This window comes from Eubalaena glacialis, chromosome 12, assembly GCF_028564815.1.
Source record: "Eubalaena glacialis isolate mEubGla1 chromosome 12, mEubGla1.1.hap2.+ XY, whole genome shotgun sequence".
Lineage (NCBI taxonomy): Eukaryota > Metazoa > Chordata > Mammalia > Artiodactyla > Balaenidae > Eubalaena > Eubalaena glacialis.
Window position 1 is genome coordinate 52,944,070 of NC_083727.1, and position 18,483 is coordinate 52,962,552.

General features: G+C 39.8%; 1 protein-coding gene across 6 annotated transcripts in view; it reads left to right on the forward strand.

Annotated features, from left to right (window-relative positions):
* PDSS2 (decaprenyl diphosphate synthase subunit 2) overlaps positions 1–18,131 on the forward strand; it is a 264,539-nt gene extending 246,408 nt beyond the window's left edge. For 4 of the 6 annotated variants that reach the window (XM_061207022.1, XM_061207025.1, XM_061207023.1 and 1 more), the window contains one exon: positions 8,087–8,904. In XM_061207022.1, the coding sequence (XP_061063005.1) occupies positions 8,087–8,245 (159 nt within the window). In that variant the 3' untranslated portion in view covers positions 8,246–8,904. Of the gene's footprint in view, positions 1–8,086; positions 8,905–17,608 lie in introns of those variants that run through there. The other 2 variants (XM_061207024.1, XM_061207027.1) reach the window with 1 other exon arrangement.
* Positions 18,132–18,483: the final 352 nt, after the last annotated feature.

Here is an 18,483-nt window from a genome sequence, read left to right on the forward strand (position 1 = left end):
GTAGCTGCATCCAAGGCCCCCCTGACAACCTGTAATGGGCTATGTGAATGCACATTTCATCTTTAAAAGCCCCTCTTCATGGAATTTATTTTAGTCTTTACGACTTTGAACTCATTCTTCAGTTGTTCTATTTCCTTTGTCTTCTTTTAATAGTATATTATCTTTTTCTTTTTAACATCTTTATTGGAGTACAATTGCTTTACAATGGTGTGTTAGTTTCTGCTTTATAACAAAATGAATCAGCTATACATATACATATGTCCCCATATCTCCTCCCTCTTGCATCTCCCTCCCACCCTCCCTGTCCCACCCCTCTAGGTGGTCACAAAGCACCGAGCTGATCTCCCTGTGCTATGCGGCTGCTTCCCACTAGCTATCTATTTTACGTTTGGTAGTGTATATATGTCCATGCCACTCTCTCACTTCATCCCAGCTTACCCTTCCCCCTCCCCGTGTCCTCAAGTCCATTCTGTACGTCTGCATCTTTATTCCTGTCCTGCCCCTAGGTTCATTAGAACCATTTTTTTTTTAGATTCCATATATATGTGTTAGCATACAGTATTTGTTTTTCTCTTTCTGACTTACTTCACTCTGTATGACAGACTCTAGGTCCATCCACCTCACTACAAATAACTCAATTTCATTTCTTTTTATGGCTGAGTAATATTCCATTGTATATACGTATCACATCTTCTTTATCCATTCATCTGTTGATGGACACTTAGGTTGCTTCCATGTCCTGGCTATTGTAAATAGTGCTGCAGTGAACATTGTGGTACATGACTCTTTTGAATTATGGTTTTCTCAGGGTGTATGCCCAGGAGTGGGATTGCTGTGTCATATGGTAGTTCTATTTTTAGTTTTTTAAGGAACCTCCATACTGTTCTCCATAGTGGCTGTATCAATTTACATTCCCACCAACAGTGCAAGAGGGTTCCCCTTTCTCCACACCCTCTCCAGCATTTATTGTTTGTATACTTTTTGATGATGGCCATTCTGACTGGTGTGAGGTGATACCTCATTGTGGTTTTGGTTGGCATTTCTCTAATGATTAGTGATGTTGAGCATCCTTTCATGTGTTTGTTGGTAATCTGTATATCTTCTTTGGAGAAACGTCTATTTAGGTCTTCTGCCCATTTTTGGATTGGGTTGTTTGTTTCTTTGATATTGAGCTGCATGAGCTGCTTGTAAATTTTGGAGATTAATCCTTTGTCAGTTGCTTCATTTGCAAATATTTTCTCCCATTCTGAGGGTTGTCCTTTCGTCTTGTTTATGGTTTCCTTTGCTGTGCAAAAGCTTTTAAGTTTCATTAGGTCCCATTTGTTTATTTTTGTTTTTATTTCCCTTTCTCTAGGAGGTGGGTCAAAAAGGATCTTGCTGTGATTTATGTCATAGAGTGTTCTGCCTATGTTTTCCTCTAGGAGTTTTATAGTGTCTGGCCTTAGATTTAGGTCTTTCATCCATTTTGAGTGTATTTTTGTGTATGGTGTTAGGGAGTGTTAATAGTATATTATCTTTTGCACATATTTGCACATACTTGTTCTTACTCAACATACAGCCTTTACATCTGGGAGCCCCTTATTTTTGTCATCATCTCCTTCTCCCATGCATGCCCATCAGTCTTTAGCAGATTCTGACAAGGTTGTTTGTCTTTGAACATTTTCTCTGAGGAACAGCACTTCAAAAACACTTGTGGCAAGTGTCCTGGTGACAATACAAGCCTCTGGGTGGAGTCCCACACAGTTTTTACAGTTTTGTACCTCTCTCTTGTCAGCTCCTTCAAAACAGGGATAGTGCCCTGTCTCCACAGTGGTGCTCTGTGCAGAGGAAATGCTCAGCAGTGGAGGGGATCGTAGGCTCCTCCTTTTACACCCGGACCTTCTCAAATGAGAGCCCTGAGAGAGCTTATTCAGTAGCCATTATTTGGGTCACTTTCATAAATAAGTATGACATTGTTGGAATTTAGTTTTTCAGAGGCTTCTATCAGCCTTGAACTTTATTTCCAGTTATAGTTAATGGCAATCTTTTCACTAAACTTATTTTTGCAATGCACTTTCCAAACATATAGTCTGGGTGTCCAAACCCATTCCTGCTAGGCCTTTCTAAGGACTGATTCTAATACCAAGATGGCATTAATTTTTTGTTAATTCCTATCACCTTTATATCCAACTATGCTGACATAATTAAGCAAAAAGCGCTTCTTCTGTCTTCTAATACATAAGATTATCAGTTAGGCACACCAGGAATTTGTCAACTATAGAATGCAAGTTTTAGCAGATGTTCAAAGGTTGAAGTCCCGTATCATTACTGCATCATACCTTTCTGCCAGCTGTATAATCTCTATTAAGGAAGCATGGTCCACTTCTACCACTTGGTTGAGAGGTATGTGGTCTCTTCCCATAACAGCATGGCTTCCATTTGTTTCCTTTTACCCTTATCCAGCTGTTTTCAACCATTTAAAAACAAAACAAAACTTTAACATATTGTTTCATACTCCCTTACTCTCTATTATACAGTTTCTTCAGAACAAGATCTGCCCCGTGTTCCAGATGAGTTTTAGTATCCCTGTTCTCTCTAAGCACTCTATCTGGTTGGGTGAAAGAAAATTTGGGGTTATCTCCAAATCTTTTCCAGTGCTATAGAGTAGAAGAGCTCTGGATGTGCAGAAATGAAACCTAGGGCATTTCTCAAATTTGCTCGTGACTCTGGTCCACATCACTTAGCCTCTCTCATCCAGTGTCTTCTCCTGCAAAATGAGGTGAGAAGCGAAGATGGTGCTTGGGGTTTCTTCGAGGTCTAAGGTCTTGTTTTGGTTTCATTGGAGAGAAGCGACTGCTGCCTCCACATCTTCTAAAGCTGCTTAGATCCCGTGGCAAGGGCTTGCCTTTAATATTTTAAGAGGACTTTCAAACCAAATAGTTTTCAGAGGCATACAATGATTTCTCAAAAGGGTCTCATAAAAGCAACATTTATCACGGAAAAGGTGTTTAATAACACCTTTTAATAAATGTTAAATAATCATGCATTTTAAGTACTGTGGATCCTCTTTGTGTTAATATCTTTAATTGGATCCTCTAGCAGGGGATTTGGACTTAATTTATTTCGGGTGATTCTGCACTTATACAATTATTCAGTTGACTTAATTAGAGATTTAATTACATTATTGCCCTAAAGTGCTATATCAGGGAAATAAAATGCATACCGATAATTCACCATTTTGTATTTTTTTAATTTATCCTACAGCTAAAGTGTTTTTCAGGTCGTAAAGGCCAGAGTGGGCATACTAGCATTTCTAGCCACATCCTAATACGGAAAGTTCTACCTATGCATCAATTGGGAATTTGCCCAGTCAAAATGTAGGGGAAGGCAAAAGCGGAAATAATTTTTTTTTAATTGTGGTCTTTTCTCTTGCAGTTATTAGAACCAAGGTCATGGGCCCAATCCCTCAGTGTTCCAGTCAACCCTCTCTGGTTCTGTAGCCCTATGACAAGCCCTCTAACAGGTGGTCCTGGGGGCAGCAACTGTGTTTCTCTCTGTACCTCCAGCCCCTACTATATACCTATACCATATAGGTGCCCAATAAATGCTTGCTAAATTTAATTTGAGCATCGCAAGGACAACCCTTTGGAAGTGTGGTTAAAACGATATAAACCCAACATGACAGTTTTAAAATACAGTCTCTCAAAATACATGCCCCAGCGAGTGAGGTACTCCCAAATCTGGCTAATCATTGGAATGACCAGTGATTAGCATTTTAAAAAAGCATAAAAAAAGAAGCATTTTTTTTTAGGCCTTACTGAATCCATCTCCAGGAATGAGGCCTAGGCATCTGCATTTGAAAGCTCCCCAGATGAATCTTATGGTCAGCCAAGTTTAGGAACTCCAGCTTAATGTGTCTTTTGTCGCATTTATTTACAAAGGACAAGATTGTATTTTTCTGGATAAACTCATGGCCTATTCTAATTTATAGTAAAAACAAGTCTCGTTTATGCTCTATTAATTATATCTAAAGGATTTACTTTGAGCCAATAGTTTATGTTTAGTTGGTGGAAGTGTATACAGATGCCTGTGAGGAATAATACCTTCCGTGAAGGATTAGATTACTGATGAGTTCTGAAATGGGCATTTTACACGTGGAAGCTATCGGGTCCTTGGTATGCAAAGTCCTGGGAGCCAACCCTGTGGAGAGCAGATTGGAGTATTAACTGGAAGTACAGTAGTCATTGGGGAAGAGAAATTAACTCTTTTAGGGCTTGAGTAACTTTTAGTGATGTCCTCCTGGGTGCTATTTTGCCCTAGTCTGAATTACCCTTCATTGTAGGGTTAAATACCATATAAGTCACCATCAGATATTCAGTTGAGCCTGACTGAATAAAGTTTACAGACTAACAAACTAAGCGTAGCAATCAGAGAAACACAGAATGTAGAACATTGTACAATATAGCTTGGTCCTTTCAAAATGGCAATATTATAGGGGGAAGAAGAAGTTTAAAGTGTCATAACAGATGAATGCAGTGTGTAAACCAGGATTCATTGTGGTTTGGGGGGGAAAAAAGGCTAAAAAAGACATTTTGGAGCCAATTGGGGAAATTTGCAGATGGACTAGATATTGATAATAGGAGAGGATTACTGTTAACTTTCTGAGCTGTGATAATAGTATTCTGGCCATGTAGGAGAATGTTCTTATCTTTGGAGATGCTTCTCAAAACAAGGGTAAAACATCCTGCAGCCTGTGGTATGTCCAAGCCTCCTCCTACCAGCTGAGAGCCAGTTGTTAAATATTCAAGAATTTTGTGATTCTACAACCCTTGGTAGCTTGAAATCAGCCATGATGGGAGTATTTATACCACAAAAATTTGCAAATGCTACAAATAGGACTTTTTCCTCCTCTGGAGAGCTAATATACCAGCTTAAACAGCTTACTTTCAAATGATTCAGAAAACACACACATACAAGTAGATAGAACAAAAATAGCAAAATATTAATGGTTGTTGAATCTAGGTAGAAGATACACGTTCATTAATTATGCTACGTCCAGAAGTCACACACTTCCTGTAAAGGCCAAAGTGTAAATATTTTAGGCTTTGCACTCCATATAGTCTGTGGCAGCTACTCAACTCTGTAGGTCTGCCGTTATAGCACAGAAACAACCGTAGACAATACTTAAATAAATGGGCATGGCTATTTTCCAGCAGAACTTAATTTATAAAACTAAGATCCCGCATGCCACGCAGCACAGCCAAAAAATAAAAAAAATAAATAAAAAATAAATAAAACATTTGATAATAACAAAAATTTTTAATAAAGTTCTTAGGTTGGTTTTCAGAGCCCACCTGGGTCCCCTCGCACCTACTCCTGCAAAGTATCACACCAATCTGTTTTCATTCGCTCTGGTCTGCTCTGTGCCTTTGTTCAAGCTATTCTCTTTCCCTATAATTTTCTTGCTACCCGGACGCCATAACTACTTATCAACATTCTCAGGACATGCCTTAATCCCTTTTCTGTAAGGCCTTCTTAAATCTCTTCTAATCAAAGTTGCTGTCTCATTTTTCTGGTCATCTGTAGTCCTTCATTTGCTGCTTTTCACAGTATACCCTTGGTTAGTTCCTGACCCATAAAGCAAAAAAGGATCATTGTACTCTTTACACATAATAGGTGCTCAATTAATATTTACAAATTGAAATCCAGTCATGCAGATATCCACTTGCCTGCAGTTACCAACCTAGAAGTCCAGAATAGAGAATGTTGGCCAGTCTAATTTAGAGTTGAGGGAATTAAAGATAATGAAAATAAGAAGCATGTTCTTTCTTTTTCTTTTTTTTTAATCTTTAAGGCTGGTCTGATCCAAGTTCAACTACCTTTGAGGTTGCTGTGCGTCAAGCTAAAATAGACTTGATCTTGGTGGATGGGGTAGCTTTCTTGGCAATGGCTAAGGGCTTGAGGAGGAAGAAGAGTTAAGTCGTTCTGAATATCTATGGTGTTTTAGACACTGTCAAGCACTCTATACTGTCTCATGCAGTAACCCCCCAGCAGTCCTACAAGGGACTGATATTATCCCCATTTAGAACTCAGAGCAGTTAACTGGCCTCTCTAAGATGGGAGCTGGAAGAGGAGTTTGAATCTGGCTACCTCTGATACCCAGGACCATTTTAGTGCCTTCATGCATTCAGTGATGGCAGGAGACCAGGGAACCCTAGGCTGAAACAATACCAAAGTTCATATGCAGTGTGGAAATACCTGTAGAATGCTGAGAGTCTGGCGGAGTATAATATTAAGTGCCACTGGACTGGGTGTTAGGAAAACTGGCTTCTGATCGCAGTTTTGTCACTATCCATCTATGATCTTGTATGAGCCGCTGAGCTTCTCTGGCCCTCTCCTCTCATCTATATAATTAGGGGAGTAAAGCAGGTTATTTCTTTTATTCCTTTATGTTTCATGCATTATACGATAGCTCCAAGTCTAATGAAGAGATAGATAAGTGAATGGAGAATTAAAATACAACACTATATAATAATGCTGTACTCCACATATACACAGGGCACTCCAGGAGCCCCAAGGAAGAAGGGCACCTAGCCCCTTAGGGCTGTCATCCTAGCTGTGTACATTCCACCCAAGTGGAATTTGGGAAGCTTGATGGGGCGAGGGGTGTGTGTGGAGACTGTCTCAAGCCATCAGCTGCAAGTAGTTTCCCTAAGTAATGATGAAACGGCGGAAAGGGAAAGGACTTCCATGCCTCATGAAAGAGCTTGGACTTTTTTTTCCTTAAAGCTATTGGAAGGCAGTGGAGGGTTTTAAGCAGGATCACATTTGCTTTTTATAAAGATCTCCTTGGCAGCATGAAGGATGGAGTCCAGGGGCAAAGAACTGGTGGTGGGAAGACTCTTTAGGAGGTGATTGCAAAAATAACCCAAGCAAGCGATGATGATAGCCTGAACTGATGTGGCAATGAGAGTGAAGAGCAGATGATAATTTGAGGGCTTTGTATGAGATAGAATGGCTGGGACTTAGTGAGTATATCAGTCAAGATGGCCACAGACAGCCTGACAGTCTCTTCAGACAACAGATGTGTTTCTTGCCCATACTACATGTCCTGTGCAGGTTGGAGAGGCACCGTGATTGCTCACTGTGGTCACTCGAGGATCCAACCTGAGGAGCTTCTCCGATGTGACTGGTTGATGTACCAGAGGGAAACCTCTGGCGGGACTCACATGGACCGTTAAATGCTACAGCCCGGAAGTGACACGCGCCATTCATGTGTCATAGACTAGAACTTGTCGCTGGGCCCCAGCCAACCGAGTGGGGAGCCAGAAAGTTCAGTCATGGCTGAGCCATGCTGCCTGAATGGATGAAGGAGGACTCCCGAGTTTCTGATTTAGGGAGTAAAGCAGACATTAGAGGCATTCACTGAGAAGGAGAAGATGGAATCAGGGCAAGGGGAAGTGGACCGGCCAAATCATTATAAGTCTTTTTCAGCTCTAAAGTGTAACCATTGTATTGGTCCTTTCCAGTCATCAGGGAGAGGAATTGGAAATCAACTCCATTTGTGGGCAAGAGTTGACTTTATTCTTCACAAAGGGTATTTTAATTCATTCCTCCCAAAGTCTTACAGTTTTCATAATGTAGTGCTCAGATCTAATACTATGTGTCTTTCTTGAATTTTCACATGGACTATTGTGTCAACATACAATGTAAAAATATTAGTTATTAACTAGGATGTTAATGAAGCCTTCCTCACCTAAGAATATCAGGCTGCTGAATTCAAAATGTCAGAGATGTAAATGCCCTCCGCCTTCATCACCGCCACCCCCCAGCAGGGCCCACTTCAAGATATCACGGGGCAGGAGTTGGGGAAGAGGTGTAATTAGGCTAATTGGAGCCTATTGTTCTGCTCTGGAGGGCCGAAACCTAGCAGCCTTAGGGAATGTTAGTGCCTCAAAATCACTGGAGAATGGTGTCCTCTTTAACCTCAAAAGCAGAAACAGTGAATCTATACTGTTTCTCCCCTTCTTTGTTTTCCACCTCTCCTCCCCAATTTAATTGTGGTACCTTAAAAACTGACTTTTACTGTGCATTTGTTTCTTAACAGTTGCGAGAAACAATCAAAGCTGGCAAAGGTGTGACTTCAGCTATTGACCTGTGTCGTTACCATGGAAACAAGGCACTGGAGGCCCTGGAGAGCTTTCCTCCCTCGGAGGCCAGAACTGCTTTAGAAAACATTGTGTTTGCTGTGACCAGATATTCATGACACCAAATTAAAAAGACTATTGTTCGTTAGCTGAAAAAAACTGGGGAATGAGGTGATCGGGAGAGCTTTCATGATGAAAGATCTAAATGTGTTAATGACTTTAACAACATATACATTTTTTTTCTTTTTACCACACTGCTAAATGAATACTGCCTTCTTTTTGGAACTGCTACAAACAAAATTAGAAGAAAAAAGGTCAAGCAGTTTTCAATTGTCACGCCAGAAGCACGCTTGAGGCTTCAGAAGCAGAAATAATTAATGAGATTCGCTCCTGTGACCTCAGCAAATGGACAGGAAATAAGTCCTTATTGATTGGACTGAGCCAGGGATGGCGCCAGGGCGGTGGCCTGTGGTTTTCCTTCTAGAGAGGACAGGGCAAGCTGGAAGCTGCAGGTGTCAAGAGAAACACTATCAATGCCAGCCAGGGAGGACTGTCAAATCAAAAACGAGTGACCAATTTTTCATAACGGAGGGTAGTTTAATGATTAAGAAAAAAAAACATGCTTTGTCTTCTTGCAATTATGTCTTTGTATTTATAGATGCAGTATGGATATACTTTGTGCTTCTTGGGTTCTGTAAGATTTTGGGGGGGAAACTGCTGAAAAAATAATGCCAAATATTTGAAGTAGGAGATTAAAATGTTATCAGATGTTAACTTGGTTATAGTAGGAATTGCCTGTTTTTCTTTCTGGAAGACCAAATTTTTTCAAACGCATTTCAAAGAACCAAACTTTTTTTTTTTTAAGCTGAACAGGATGCTTCTTTTTTTCAAGTAAATGTATTCATTTGTAATACGTTGGTGTAGAGAATACCTTTAATTTTTACAAGCGTCAGATATATAATCGTTGTACTGGGGAATTCATTGGTGATTTTTTTTTTTAGCCTCAGAGTGTCAAATTTTGGTCTTGAGCCACAGACATCCAATTACAGAAAGAATATAAGCAATCTCACAGGCCTGCAATTGGACACTGTCTCTCTGTGGTTCATAGGAGATGATTTTTGAGGTTTGCATGCATGCAATATGAGAACACCGTTGACAAGAAGGCTGAGTTTACATAAATGATCTAGATTGAGACTCAGCTACCTTTCTTCCTTATGTGGTGTAATTACAGCCCTATCTGGAGACAGCGAACACAGCAAACAGATTTTATTACCTAGTTCACTCAAACACTAAGTGAAGTCACTTTAGTTAAATTCTTTCTTCAAAAGTTACAAAACTGTTTTATCAGGACCCATCATGTGGCATGCAATGAAAAGAAAATGTAAGCTACAGAGGTTAAGGTATTGTATTTTGAAATATTTTTAAGCATACTTGAAATGTTGTAATTGTACAGTTTATGCTACTACAATCTGAAGGCCTATAGATTTAGCTGAAGAGAACACTCCACTCTTCTGTTTGAAATGTCTTTTCTCACAGAAATTGGCTTAATTAGTAACTATGGTTAGATGCTTTAGATCAGACTAGGTTTTAATCATTAACTTCCACAAAGGAGGAGTCATGCTTTGTGTTCTCTGGATGAGCAGGAACTTCAGCAAGCTGTAGGTTTTATTAAGCAGATGGTCGGGTACTGTGGAACACAAGGCAGGATTCTAGGGCTCTTCTAGTTCTGGTTTAGCACCTGGTTCGCTGTGTGACCTTGAACAAGTCACTTCCCTCTGAGCCTCAGTTTCCACATTTGTAAAATAAGGTTAAACAAGAGAATATATGAGGTCCTCTCCAGCTTTGTTTTATTTTCTAAAAGTTTACCATTTCTGACTCTCTAGATAACAAAGATGCTATGTGAAATTCAGGGAAGAGGGAAGGTGAAACCCAAAGAGAGGCTATGAAGGAAAGCATGAAACTTAATGGCAGACTTCTTGCCAAGCTGCCTCACAGGTGACCTAAAGAATTCCCAGCTCTCCTTTGTATGGCTTATAATCCTGGACTCTTTGTTTCAACACCCGCCTTTCTGCTTTCTTTGGAACATTTCCTACCTCCCTTTCATCTTCCCAGCTGCCTTCCAGGCCTCTGTTCCCTCTCCTGTGCCTGCCCGTCAGGCTCCCTGGGAGCAGCAGCCCTGCCCTCACTGTTGAGTGACAGCTCTGCTTTTGTTAAACCTAATACGCTGGCTAAGTCAGTCTAAAGTGTTAAATACTGATAGTCTTCTCCATACCCCTTCTTCAGGGATATTTATTTATTAATTCATTTTAGGCCTTTATAATTTCAGACAATCTCTAGGGAGAAATTTGAGGGCAGCAAGACGCGCTTAATTACACTTTTTGGCCTACTGCCTGAGTGCTGCCAGGGAATGTACTGACAAGGCAGAGTTAGTGACCTTAGAATGTCTTCTCCTTTACCCCCTCTGCATCACCCTCCACCCCCAGTTTCTTGCTAGAGTGAAGAATTCATTCATTAACCATTGTCCCTCTTCCCCCCACCTGGACCTGCAAACCTCACTCACTTCAGGCCCCTGAGCCCACGTGCACTCTCCTTCCTCCCTATCAGTCTTTTCTTCAAGTATAGTAAGGGCTCTGCGTGTATACCAGGCACTCTGCTAAGGGCCTTAACAGTACTGTCTTGTTCGAATCCCATGACCACTCTCTGGGGGTAAGACTTAATCCCCCATTCATAGATGCAGGAGCCGGCAGAAAGGACTGCCTCTGACAGACTGGCTTGCCTTCACACACCATCTCCCCACTTTAGAGTCTTTCCAGACAGCACCTCTTTCTCTCTTCCTTTGCTTCTCTTTCCAGATAAGACTCTACTCCTCTCCAAAGATCTTGAGCCTTCAGCCTCCTGTCTCCCTCATGTCTCTATTCTTGAGTCTTGTGTCTCCCCTGCTGGCTATGAATGGGCTCAGTTCTCCCCTAAATGACATCCCTCACTTCCCCTGTTTATCCTTCCACCTCTACTTTTTTCTTCCTAGCATTAGCAGCACACCTTCTTACAGGCTACTAACTCCTAACCCTTGCAATTGGTCATTCACTACATTCACTGCCGGGTCCCCACCATCTAGACCAGCGCCAGCACTGTAGACACTCAAAGACTACTTGTTCAACAAATCTATCGGGTCTCACGGCCCTACTCCACTGAGATGCCTTCTTCTCATTCACAGATGGTGGCCTCACTGTGAGGTTTACCAGCCAACCCCCTGCATGCAGACTTCCCCACAGCATTTCACCTTGCTAATGCAGCTTCCGCCCTCACCCCCCCAGCACCTGTGACCCACTTCCCCTCTTCTCTGACTACCCTTCCTTTTGTGTCTCACACATCTCTCTCTTAGTCCCACCTCTAGAGACATTCTTTTCGAAATTTTTAAATTATATTTCCCGAGGAACTACAAAGCCGTTTCCTGTGCCACTAAGTCATCTTCTTTTAAATTCCCCAACTTAGAAAAACTGTTTCTAAAAAACAGTATCAATTAGATATTGATTAGATAGTGAGTTATTTGCCATTCACTATTAGTTACTTTGAAAGAAGATAAGGATTATGACTATCATTAAACTTTGTTGTGAGTTTTACTTGATGACAACACTAAATCCTCTTCATGTTTTCTTATATAATGTGGTAACCTAGTCACACCTAAAAATAAATCATCAGTGACATTGTGTGCCTGGTCCAGGTCTCATTCTCTAATGTTTGAGACTTTCTTTTACCTATGCCAATGTTATTGCTGTGGCCCAGGATGCAGGTGAAACCTACAAACTTGGGGTAAAAGACATATACATTAGTGCAAAATGCTCCAAAAAGATGTACACATTTTTTAAGGCCCAGTACCTACAACACAATGAACTCAGGTGACCAGAAAGTAATCTGAATAATCCGTGATTGTCTTTCAAAACCTGACAAGTTGCTGTAACATAGATCTCTTTGGGCAAGTGGCTTTGGGGGAATTGTGTTTAATCAACAAAATTGCAGCTAAAGGAAACTTCTTTTTCTTTCTCTCTTTTTTAAGACTTAACTAGGAATTCCCTGGCGGTCCAGTGGTTAGGACTCGGTGCTTTCACTGCTGTGGCCTGGGTTTAATCCCTGGTCAGGGAACTAAGATCCTGTAAGCCACGTGGCGCAGCCAAAAAAAAATAAAAGACTAACTAAACAGCAGGTCCATCGCAGATAAGGAGAACCTTGCTTTCAGAAAACCCTTTTCACGTTCCTTCCTAGAGTTCTTAGTTTCAGGAAGATTCTTTCCTGCCCCTTCATTTGTCTTCCCACTGTGAAATCCTATTGTTAAGATCTCACCTTTCTGACCAATAGAAGTTCCAGGATTTATCTTTAGAATCTAATGACTGCCTCTCAATCTGGAGAAGGCATGCCACACCTTTGCTAAAACTCAAAAGGGCAGAGATGGATTGGGTTGATTTTTTAATCTATTTGTGAGGACACAATTGTCACTCCATTATTATTAATAGTTTCCATTATTGTTAATCACCTTTTAGTAATAATAAAGCTGTTTGCACTTTCTTTTTAAAACACAAAGCAATCTAACAAGACTGTCATTTACCTCTTTCTCCATTTCCTACCGTCACTCCTAATCCCTTCTCAGATTAACTGTTTTATTCTTTCAGAAGGGATTCTGCCTTTACATTAAGGAGATAACATACTTTTGAAAAAGAAGGTCACCTGGGGAGAACCCAGAGGGGCCAGAACTGACAGTGGGGTCCACCCCTCCCTTTAGCTTCCCCACCTGCCCTTGGGGCGCTGAAGTGCTAGGTTTTAGGCCTCTACCGGTGGAGGAATGTTCTTCCTAGATATGTATTTCTTACTCTTCCGTAGAAAGAGAAAGTTTCTCAGGCTTTCCTTCCTTTTCTTTCTTTTTATAAATGCTGATTCCATCTTCATGGAAAAGCTCTATCAGCTTTCTTTCAATGTGATCTGCTCACTTCTAAGACTGATAGTATACCCTTCACTGTGCATCCTGAGCAAATGAGTAGGCTCCCCACTGCCTTGACTGTTGTTGGGAAGATTTCACTTTTTGATGCATTTAAGTAAATAAACACTTTTAAAGAAATTTTGGAAAATAGAAAAAAATTACTCTCAGTCTCACCATGCTCACATAATCAGTATTACCACTTCATTTGTATTTAATCCAGCCTTTTCTGCTATGCCTATCTTTTTTGCATGGTTGTAATTACAGTATAAATTCAACTTTGGGTCCTGCTGTTTTTACATAATACATCATAAACATATTTTCATGGTGCTGCAGTCTTCATAACCACTATTGATAAGTAGCTTAAATTCTAAACAAGGTATATTGAATTTCTATTCCTGATTGGTTTCTCTGGGATAAATGGGTATATGGTAAATACTCATAAGTCAACATCCCAACCTGCTACTAAGAAAGTCTTTGTCTTGGAAAAATAGTGCCCCTGCAGGTTCTCCACAGCAGCAGGTTAAAACTGTGGAATAAATTCCCTTAAAATTCTTTAGCCTGAATGATTAATCTTTTCAGTTGGTGGTTCCCATTCCTTCGAAACAATGCTCAAAATGGATTCACATCTCTATGTATTTTCCTCTTGCTTCACTGCAAGTTCTCAGCCAGCCACACTTCAGTAGGATGACTTCTTTCTTCCCACTGAGGTTGACAATCTCCTAGGACGGGAAAGGCCCTCAGGCAGTTGTTTTAGGTTCTGCTCTCGGCCAAAACCATGGAGAAACCATTTTCTAAGAGTTGAGGAGCCGTCTTTCCTTCTTCAAGGACTTGGGAGAAGGAAACTCCTAGGGTTTGTTTGAAGGGAAACAAAATAACCTTTATCTGACTCAAACCTTTCATGCTATAATGGTATGAGTTTATTGTGTTTTGTTATTGTCTTCTTTTGTTTGGATCTTTCTTTTTTTGTAAGCCTTCAAATGAAGAGAAAACAGCATCATCCTCAAAGAATTAAACTACACTTGCAACCTTTCCTTCCTTAAATTAATCATCATAACTTTACTATTCGCATTACTTCTCACTTGTCACATTTCAATGAAGTCTCCCTGCCTGTCCTCCTCCCTTATATCATGAGTTGCACAGTTACTTAAACTTACTTGTGTATGTGGAATCCGATCAGTTAATTGTGAGCTTCCTAATTGCTGCCTGTTTATGCAGTTCTGTACTTCTCTTTCCTTTTACTCTTCTTTTTTTGAAGATTTAGAATTGCTTTAATTGCATTTTCAAAAGCAGCTTTATTGAAGTATAGTTTACATATCATAAAATTCATCTAGTTTAAGTATACAATTCAATGCTTTTTAGTAAATTTACAAAATTGTGCAAGCATCACTACAATTCAGTTTTAAAGATCCCTTGTGCACATTTGCAGTCAACCCCCGCTCCCACCCTCAATCCTAGGCAGCCACTAATCTACTCTCTGTCTCTATAGATTTGCCTTCTCTGGACATTTTATATAAATGGAGTTTTACAATACTTAGTCTTTTGCATCTGGTTTCTGTCACTTAGCATAATGTTTTTGAGGTTTATGTATGTTGTGGAATTAATCATTATTTCATTCCTTTATATTGCTGAATAATATTCCATCGAACAGATATGTTCATTTATCCCTTTACTAGTTGATTGTCATTTGGGTTGTTTCTACTGTTCACCTATTATTAATAATGCTGTCGTGAATACTCATGTACAAGTCATTATGTGGACATAAGTTTTCATTTCTCCTGAGTAGATCCTCAGGAGTAAAATTTATAATAAATTTATGTTTAACCTGTTAGAAATTGCCAGACCGTTTTCCAAAATAACTGTATCATTTTACCTTTCCAACACATGTGGGTTCCAAGTTCTTCACATCTTTGCCAACTCTTGGTATTCCCTTTTTTAAAAAAATATTTATTTTATTTATTTATTTTTCTTTTATTATTGCTATTTTTTTTTTTTTTGGTTGTGTCGGGTCTTAGTTGTGGCACACAGGATCTTTCCTTGCGGCGCATGGGCTCAGTAGTTGTGGCGCGGGGACTTAGTTGCCCCGTGGCATGTGGGATCTTAGTTCCCTGACCAGGGATCAGACCTGTGCATCCCATGCATTGCAAGGCGGATTCTTTACCACTGGACCACCAGGGAAGTCCCCAGTATTCCATTTTTTATTATAGCTATTCTAGTAGGAATGAGACTGTATCTCATTGTGATTTGTATTTGCATTTTCCTAATGACTAATGATGTTAAGCATCGTCTCATGAGCATGTTAGTCATTTATATATCTTCTTTGGTGAAATGTCTGTTCAAATCTTTTGCCTATTTCTTAATTGGGTTGTTTGTCTTATTATTGAGTTATAAGCATTCTTTATATATTCTGAATATAAGTCCTTTATCTGATATATGGTGTGCAAATATTTGCTCCCAATCTATAGCTTAAATTCATTTTCATAATGGTTCCTTTTGAAGCGCAAAAGCCTTTAATTTTGATGAAGTCCAATTTATCAATTTTTTCTTCTATAGATCATGCTTTCAGTGTCATATCTAAGTAATCTTTGCCTAACCCAAAGTCACAAAGATTTTCTCCAATGTTCTTTTCTCAAAGTTGTATAGTTTTAGCTCTTACATTTAGGTCTATGATCCATTTTTAGTTAATTTTTGTATATAGTGTGAGGTAAAGGTTTAAATCAGGTATCTCATCCTCAGCATTATTGACATATTGGGCTGGGTCATTCTTTGTTGTGGGGTTGCCCTGTGCATTGCTGGATGTTTAGCAGCATCTCTGGCGTATACACATTAAATGCCAGTAGCACCCCAACCCCAGCTGCGGCAATCAGAATTGTCTCTAGACATTGCCAAAAGTTCCCTGCCTTTGGGAAGCCAAAATCGCCCCCATTGAAAACCACTGGACTAAATTAATTTTATTTTGTATGTGGATATCCAGTTGTTCTAGAACCATTTGTTGAAAAGACTATTCTTTCCTCCTTTGAGTTGCCCTAGCAACTTTGTAGAAAATCAGTTGACCCTAAATACAAGAGTCTGTTTCTGTCAATTCTGTTCCATTGATCTCTATGTCTGTCCTTATGCCAGAACCACACTTCCTTGATTACTATAGCTTTATCTTTATTTATTTGTTTGTTTGTTTATTTATTGGCTGCGTTAGGTCTTTGTTGCTGTGCGCAGGCTTTTTCTAGTTGCGGCGAGCGGGGGCTACTCTTCGTTGCGGTGCGAGGGCTTCTCATTGCTATGGCTTCTCTTGTTGCGGGGCACGGGCTCTAGGCGCGCGGGCTTCAGTAGTTGTGGCTCACGGGCTCTAGAGCACAGGCTCAGTAGTTGTGACACACAGGCTTAGTTGCCCTGCGGCATGTGGGATCTTCCCGGACCAGGGCTCGAACCCACGTCCCCTGCGTTGGCAGGCGGATTCTTAACCACTGCACCACCAGGGAAGCCCGATTGCTATAGCTTTATATTAAATTTTATAATTGGGAAGTAGAAGTCCTCTGGCTTTTTTTTTTTTATTAAACTTTTAATTTTGAGGTAATTATAAATTCACAAGTAGTTGTAAGAAATAATACAGAGAGATTCTAGGTACCGTTTACAATTTTCCCCAATGGTATCATCTTGTAAAACTATAGGACAAGATCACAACCAGAATGTTGACATTGATACAGTCCATCAATCTTATTCAGATTTCCGCATTTACACTTGTAGTTCTTCTTTTACAGAATTGTTTTGGCCACTCTGGGTCCTTTGCATTTCTATAAAAATTTTAGGATCAGCTTGTCAATTTCTACAAAAGAGCCTGCTGGGATTTTGATAGGGATTGCATTGAATATATTGATCTAATTTTGGATAATTGCCATCTTAACGATATTAATCTTCTAATCCATGAATCACGATTTTCTTTTTTTTTATTGTGGTAATATATATATGTATAGCATAATATGTGCTATTTTAGTAATTTTAAGTGTACAATTTAGTGACATTAATTATATTCACACTGTTGTGCAGCCATCACCACTATTTGTATAACTTTTCCGTAACCCCAAATGGAAACCATGCTTTTCTTTAACAGCAGTACTGAAATTGCCAACTTACTAGTTACCGTATGGTCTTCTGTAGCCCCAAAAGTTCTTTTTCAGATCAGTAATTTAATACCAAACCCTGAATCCCAGGGAATCCTGGTACTTGTCTTTGGAATAATATAGACAGACTCTTTGTTAAGAAATTGGGCTTTAGGGACTTCCATGGTGGTCCAGGGATTAAGACTCCGAGCTTCCATTGCAGGGGGCACGGGTTCAATCCCTGGTCCAGGAACTAAGATCCTACATGGTGCGGCCAAAAAAACACAAACAAACGAACAAGAAATTGGGCTTTAGAGTCTTCAAATCCCAGCTCTGCTACTGCCAAGCAGGTTAATTTACTTCTCTGAGTCTTACATTATCATGCACAAATTTAAACTGTTTTATTTCTATCAATCTTCTAGGTGTGGGTGTCACTAAATGGGGTGCAGAGACTCCCAGGGATACTCAGAAGCCTGCCAGGTACTGTGGAAGCCACAGAATGAACAAGCACATTGTCTAAGAACATATTTTTTTCCCACAAAGTTAACGTTAGGTAATTTAACTACAAATGAGCCTTTAAACTTGTATAGCATACCAGATATATATATTATGGAATTAAATGTAAGATTTGCATTCATTACAATATAAAATGTAAGACTTAAAATAAATTTACAGTCTGTATTTGGGTGCTTTGGGCTAACCCTCCTTGCATTCCACCCCCCACATTGCACTTAACAAGTCTCTTACCCTCTAGTCTCCCTCTCAGCTGTGACAGGTGTTTACTCATCACTCACAGCCCTTTCCTACAGAACCTCAGAATCCTCCTCAACACAGCTCTCCAGGCAGCCACTATTATTGTGTCAGAGCCAGCACGCAAGTTGAAGTCCATTTGCCATGTCTGTTCAACTAGCTAACGACTATTTGCTTTAACCTGTATTTTACCATTACCAGGGTATTTGAAATAAAATTAATAGCCCTGAAAATCAAGGTGATTTTATTTCCTCCTAGCTTTCCAAAGGTTATGTTCTTCCTTTCAGATTATTTTACTTTCTCTGTTTTACATATAAATTATAATAAAGATAATGAAAGACATCATATGTTGTCTTTAAAAATGACAGTATCCATCATGTCATCCAAGTCTGCTGGTCCAAAGGTATTTATATTTTATGTAACTTTGTCCCTTTAATAGCCATCAACAGAAATCAAATGTCCATTAGTATGAAAAAACCCTTTGGAAATGTCTTTGCAAAACACTTTCCAGGGACTTCCCTGGCAGTCCAGTGCTTAGGACTCCGCA